At 55.4% G+C, this 5624-nt stretch overlaps 1 protein-coding gene across 5 annotated transcripts in view; it reads left to right on the top strand.

Annotated features, from left to right (window-relative positions):
- Positions 1 to 5624, top strand: part of CEP72 (centrosomal protein 72) — a 29633-nt gene extending 24009 nt beyond the window's left edge. For all 5 annotated transcript variants that reach the window (XM_025050496.1, XM_025050495.1, XM_025050497.1 and 2 more), the window contains 2 exons: positions 1929 to 2040; positions 3621 to 5624. In XM_025050496.1, the coding sequence (XP_024906264.1) occupies positions 1929 to 2040; positions 3621 to 3783 (275 nt within the window). In that variant the 3' untranslated portion in view covers positions 3784 to 5624. The remainder of the gene's footprint in view (positions 1 to 1928; positions 2041 to 3620) is intronic.

Here is a 5624-nt window from a genome sequence, read left to right as displayed (position 1 = left end):
GACCGTGGCGGGCGCATCCTTCTCCTCGGCCCCTGTTCCTTCCAGACCCAGATCGTTTTTCTTGCCTCTCTTCAGTCTCTTGGGTTCTGTGTTGCATTTCCGCAGACCACAGACGCGCACTCGGCCTTCAGCTTCACACGCTGGGCTTGCGCATGAGGAGGTGTTGGTGCTGCTCTCCGCGGAGGCTTCTCCGGGGATGGCTGACGGTCTGGATTTCACTGAGTGGGACAGGTCGAGCATCTTTCCCCAGCCTGACCTCTCAGGGGTCTGAACACTTACGTAAAGGGCCAGACCGTAGGTGCTTCAGGGTCTACGGCCTCTGTCTCGCTGTCACGTGAACGCGGCCACGGGGTCACGCAGGTCCTCTGCCCGTTGTGTTTACTGGGCCATCCTACCGAGTGGAAAGGTGTGCTCAGTCTTTTTAAATTTTCATTTAAAAACTTACCCAGTTTACCTTTTGTGACTTTGAGACGTCATTGTCACGTTCACTTGCTCTTGGTCCGTCCGGCGCAGCCTTCGTTTTTGTGACCCTCCCTGTGTGGCTCGTTCTCTCCAGGCCTCGGCCGCCTTTCCCGGCTCTGACTTAGGCGCCGCTTCCGTTTCCCGTATCGTTTCCTTTCTGTCCTCGCTTCGCTTTGAACGGTCAGTCGCGGCTCTGCTCTGTTCTGCGCGTGGCCGTCGTGCTCACGCCGCGTCGTGCGTGGGGTTTGACCTCTGCTTCTCCACTGTTCGTCACGTGAAATTCGTTCTCCTGAGTTTCCAGGAGGAGCACGGCAGGCAGCTCTTCTGACTCCCAGATAAGCGTGGCGGCCTCCTTTGGGGGACATCCAGGCCCTGTTCCCTCCCCAGCTTTTCTCTGATGTCTTGTCGTGCTCGACCCGGACCCCTCGTCAGAGGGGACTGACTCTCCACGTACCAGGCCTGAGTTGCTGGTTGGCCCACAGAGATTTCCCAAGAAAACGGGACGCTGGGAAGTGCTCCCGTCCTCCGGTCTGCCGGCCGGCTGCTGTGTCCCCGCAGGTGTGGCTGCCGTGCAGGGCTGTGGCTGTCCCGTGTTTGGGGCTTTGAGGCCACCTTATCACCTGGCACTACCTGGTTGTCGGTGGGGTTCTGGCCTTGTCACCTGGTTCCTCTTGTCGTTGACTAACGTGGGGATGCTGGGGGAGCTGCACTGTGCCGCCCCCGCCCCCCGCCCCCAGACGCTCTGTCCCTCGTGCCCTGGAGCAGGGTTCAGGTGGACACAGACTGAGTGGGGCTGCTGGCCTGAGCACAGGAGGCTCCGCCGCCGCTGCTGCACTCACTGCGAGAAGAGCCCGTGTCAGCGTCGTCAGCCCTTGGCCTGTTACCTTCCTGCGCGGGCGCTCTCGTCTCTGCTGTCGCGGGGTCGTGCAGTGGCGCACCCACGTGTGGATTTACTCGGCTCCTGGTTCTGGATTTGAGAGCCAATGAATAGCGTATTTCTTTTCCCTCGAGAAGAAAACCCAGAGAGGCAGGAGTCAGGTAGATGGATGCAGACATGTGCTCGGTCACTGATTGTCATGGGACCAGAGGGCACATCAGATGTGTGGCCCTCGAGCAGGGGCTGCACTTGTGGAGAAGACGCCTGTGGTCCCACAGAGGGCCCCCCCACCCACACCAGGCCCTCCCGTCAGCACCCTGCCCTCCACACGCGCGTGGTCCCGCAGGCATCCATCTGGGGGCACGTGGCCGCAGCGTCTGTCCAGAGAGGGAGCCAGGGGAGCCTGGGCTGGAACGGCCGGGGCGGCGCGGGGCCCGCTTCGCCTGCCGTCTTCGTGTCGCTGGCCGACGCCGACCTTCCCAGGCTGTGTCTCTGTTCCCGTGTCTGGGTCCAGCGCCGGCTCCGGGACCGTTTCAACTCCGCAGACGTGCGCGGGCCCCTCACTGAATGGTGCTCCACACTCTCCCAGGGCTGCAGACCAGCTTGCAGAGGCTCTCCGCTGAGATCGGGGAGCTGAAGCAGCACCTGGAGCACTACGACAAGATCCAGGAGCTGACGCGGATGCTGCAGGAGAGCCACAGGTGCGCCGGGGCGGGCCGGGCACGGGGCGGGCCGGGGCGGGCCGGGGAGCCGCTGGCATCGGGGCCCACGCTTGGCAACCCCCTGAGCTTCCCTTTCCTGATGAAAAGCGCCTCCCTTCGTGCTGCAGCGTCTGCGAGGTGTGACCTGTGAGGTGTGACGGGGGGCGGGGGCGTGGAGGAGGGTGGGGAGGAGCGCGGGGCACACGGGAGACCGTGAGCGGTGATCAAGGCCGCGTCCTGAAAGCCCTGGGTCTGTGGTCTGTCCTGTCCCCCTTGGCGCAGTCGTGTCTGTTCCCTCAGGAGCACGGTCACCCCGCTTGTACTCCCCGGCTGCGTGGTGGATGTGCGGGGGGAGCTGGGAGTTGGGGGGCTGTGCAGACAGGAAGTTGGCCTTGGGAGGAGGCGTGCTGCTGGGTGAGCTGGGGGGGCTGTGCCTGAGCTTTTTGGGGTACAGTTGGGTAAGCCCGGCTCCGTGGCCAGCGCCCCACCCGTCCCTTCCTCCGTTCTCTGCCCGTCCTCGTGCTCTCCTCCCGCCGATGCGGGCGCAGTCTGGCCACAGGTGGAGCCAGGCCCGGACCTTTCAGGGCTGGAGGCCACAGCCCTCAGGCCTGTCACAGGCACAAGTGGCAGAGGCTCCTGAGAGATGGGACCGAGTCGAGACTGGGTTAGGGAGGGAAATAGGACATAGCCGGGGGAGCAGGGAAGTGGCGGGCAGGGCAAGGTGACTTCCTGTGCGCGACGGGTCCATCTGTGGCAGTCACAAAGTTATTGACAGTGTGGGCTTGGTCTGGACCAGGCAGGGGTGCAGAGCTTCTAAGGCAGGACACAGACTTGTCCACTCTGAACGCCCACCCGGCCAGTGGCTGTTTCAGTGGTCCAAGCCAACAGGGCTGCCGCTCGCACAGGGCGTTTGTCACGGGGGGCACTTTGTGTGGAGAAACGTGGCCTTTCACACGTTTTTTGTGGTGCTACCGACATGCTTGAGTCATTGTTGACTGGGCGAGCACGGCAATCTGGAGATGACGGAAATCGGCAAAATACAACATCACCTTCTTTGTAAAATTCCTTCTAAAATTAAAAGCGGTTAACGATATAAAAAACCCGGACTTTATAATCGCACTGTTACACTTTCAGAATTATAGGAGGGTCCTTTGTACCTGACCAGGAATTAGGACTAGTTCAGTCTTTGGGTCTTTTCTAGAAGGAGAACGTTTTGCTGGCCGCGGATTGCGGCGGTCTGCTCAGTGAGCCCCGCAAGGCGGGAGCACTAGGGAGCTCGGCTGTGCACTGTCAGGTTCGCCCATCCAGTCCTGGGGCGGATGTGGGCCAGAGGCGAGTCCAGCCCAGCCCCACCTGGTCTGGGGGCCAGGGGCAGATGGGCAGTAGCCAGTGGGAGGCAGGAGGGGATCTGTCGCGGGGACAGGTGTGCGGGCCAGGGGGTGCCTGGGCCGGGGAGAGCGCTGGGCCATACTGGGTCCCAGAGGAGTGTGTGCCAATGGGCAGGCTTGGCCTGGCGAGGGCAGGGGCTCCTCGGGGGACAGCAGCAGAGCTGGCACGTCGCTGCCCTGTGTTCTCCCCAGTTCCCTGGTCAGCACCAACGAGCACCTCCTGCGGGAGCTGGGCCAGGCGCGGGCGCAGCACAGGGCCGAGGTGGAGCAGCTGCACTGGAGCTACAAGGAGCTCAAGAAGACCATGGCCCTGTCCCTGTCCCCACAGGGCAGCACCCGCCCGGGCGGCTGCTAGGCCCCCTGCCAGCCGGGAAGGGAAGCGGGAGTCCCTGGAACGCGGCCTTTCGAGCCGGCGGCCTGCACGTTTGTGCTCCTTCACCCGGGACAGGCACCTCAGCGCGTGAGGCTGGAAATGTGTTCAGGGCCCACAGCTGTTTTCTAAGACGTTCTGAAAAGACAGGATTAATCCAAGGCCTTCACAGGTTTTGAGACAAAGCACATTAACATTTCGAGACAAGGAGATCGTTAATTTTTCGTCAAATATCTCGATAAAGAAAATGCAGTATTTTTCTGCCTAATGTAAAAGAGAGCTGTATGTGATTATTAAAGAAAATTTTTTGTGTAACAGGTAATTTTTATTTAATAAACAAATACATTGTTCTAAAAAGTGGCTCTTTATAAATTATAACTGAGTTTCTCATTGAATTCTTTTATAAAACAAGCTGTATGCACCATGGGTGGTGAGCAGAAACAAGTAAGTTTCAGGATTTAGTAAAAGTAACATTTTTAGTTGTGAGAATCATTAAAAAATGTTATTTTGTGATATTAACATCTCACAGTAAAGATATCTACCCAAGCCCTCTGTCTCTTGCTTATAGTGTACTTCTGAAAATTAGGTCAGAACAGGGCATAAAATTAGAGTCTTAGCTTAGACACTTCATAGCTTATGTAGTGCTTGCTTTCTTCGATAAAACAGTTTTTAAAACAGTGCTTACTTGACTAAGGACGAGCGGGCCTGGAAGGGGGTGCTGTGTGTCGCTGCCGGGATTCTGTCACTGGGGGAGTCGGGAGGGGAGTCCCCGCGCTTTGGGTGTCTTTTCCAGTTCTCTGTCTGGCCATGGTTGTGTCCGACAGCTCTGGTTTTTGTAGCTTAGCCCGAAAATGTGTCCTAGCGAATGTAGTTTTTGTGTGTCAGGTGGGATTTTTGTCATTAGATCATTTTTTATTTATTTTAAAGATTTTAAATGCATTTTAAGCTTGTAAAAAATGATCACCATGTTTACTTTGTCTCACTAGAATTTCAATGAATTTCTTAGATCCGTGAGTATAGTTTTCATCAAATTTGGAAAAGTTTTAGCCACCGTTTCTTCAGATTTCTTATTTGACTCGCTCTCCCTGCACATCTGTCTGTCTGTCGTCTCCTTCTCCTCTCGGAACCCCAGTTTCACTTACGTTAGTCACCGATGTCGTCCCCGCAGGTCACGAAACGTGGGCCTTTTTTTCATCCTGTGCTCTCACTGCTTCAGTTGGGATCAGCTCTTTTGCCCTGTCGGAAAGCTTTCCGATCTTTTCTTCTGCCTTAGCTGCCTGCTGTTCGCCTATATAGTGAATTTTTAATTGCAGAAATTACATGTTTTTAGTTCTAAAATTCCAGTTGGTTTTTTTATTATTGTTCTATTTCCGATTGTGTTCATGTTTCATTGAACTCCTTAAGCATATGCTTAGTAGCTTTACTATAGGTCATTCAAATCGTCTCCAGAGCGGATAGACCAGCTAACGCTCCTGTAGTACGTGACGACTTCTCTCGGCTCATGTCTTGAGCACCTGTTGTCAGAGATTTTAGCGTCTTCATTCTAGAAAGTTTGTAATATACTGCCTGTGGTTTCAATTTGCTTCTCCCCAGGTATCGAGGGAGTTGAGTACCTTTTTGCGTGTTTATTGACCACCTGAATTTCGTTTTTTGTGAAGTGCTTATTCAGGTGTTTTTCCCTATTTTCCTGTTGGATAGTCTGTCTCCTGTTTATCTGCAGGAGTTATTTATAATTCCGGATAGTAGTACTTTGTGGATTACATTTGCAATAGGTTTTTCTTCACTTTTTAATGGTGTCTTTTGATTAAAAGAAATGTTAAACTTAA

The sequence above is a fragment of the Pteropus alecto genome, unplaced genomic scaffold (assembly GCF_000325575.1).
Source record: "Pteropus alecto unplaced genomic scaffold, ASM32557v1 scaffold137, whole genome shotgun sequence".
Classification (NCBI taxonomy): domain Eukaryota; kingdom Metazoa; phylum Chordata; class Mammalia; order Chiroptera; family Pteropodidae; genus Pteropus; species Pteropus alecto.
Note: the sequence above shows the minus strand (reverse complement) of the source record. Positions and strands in the feature narration are given on the sequence as shown.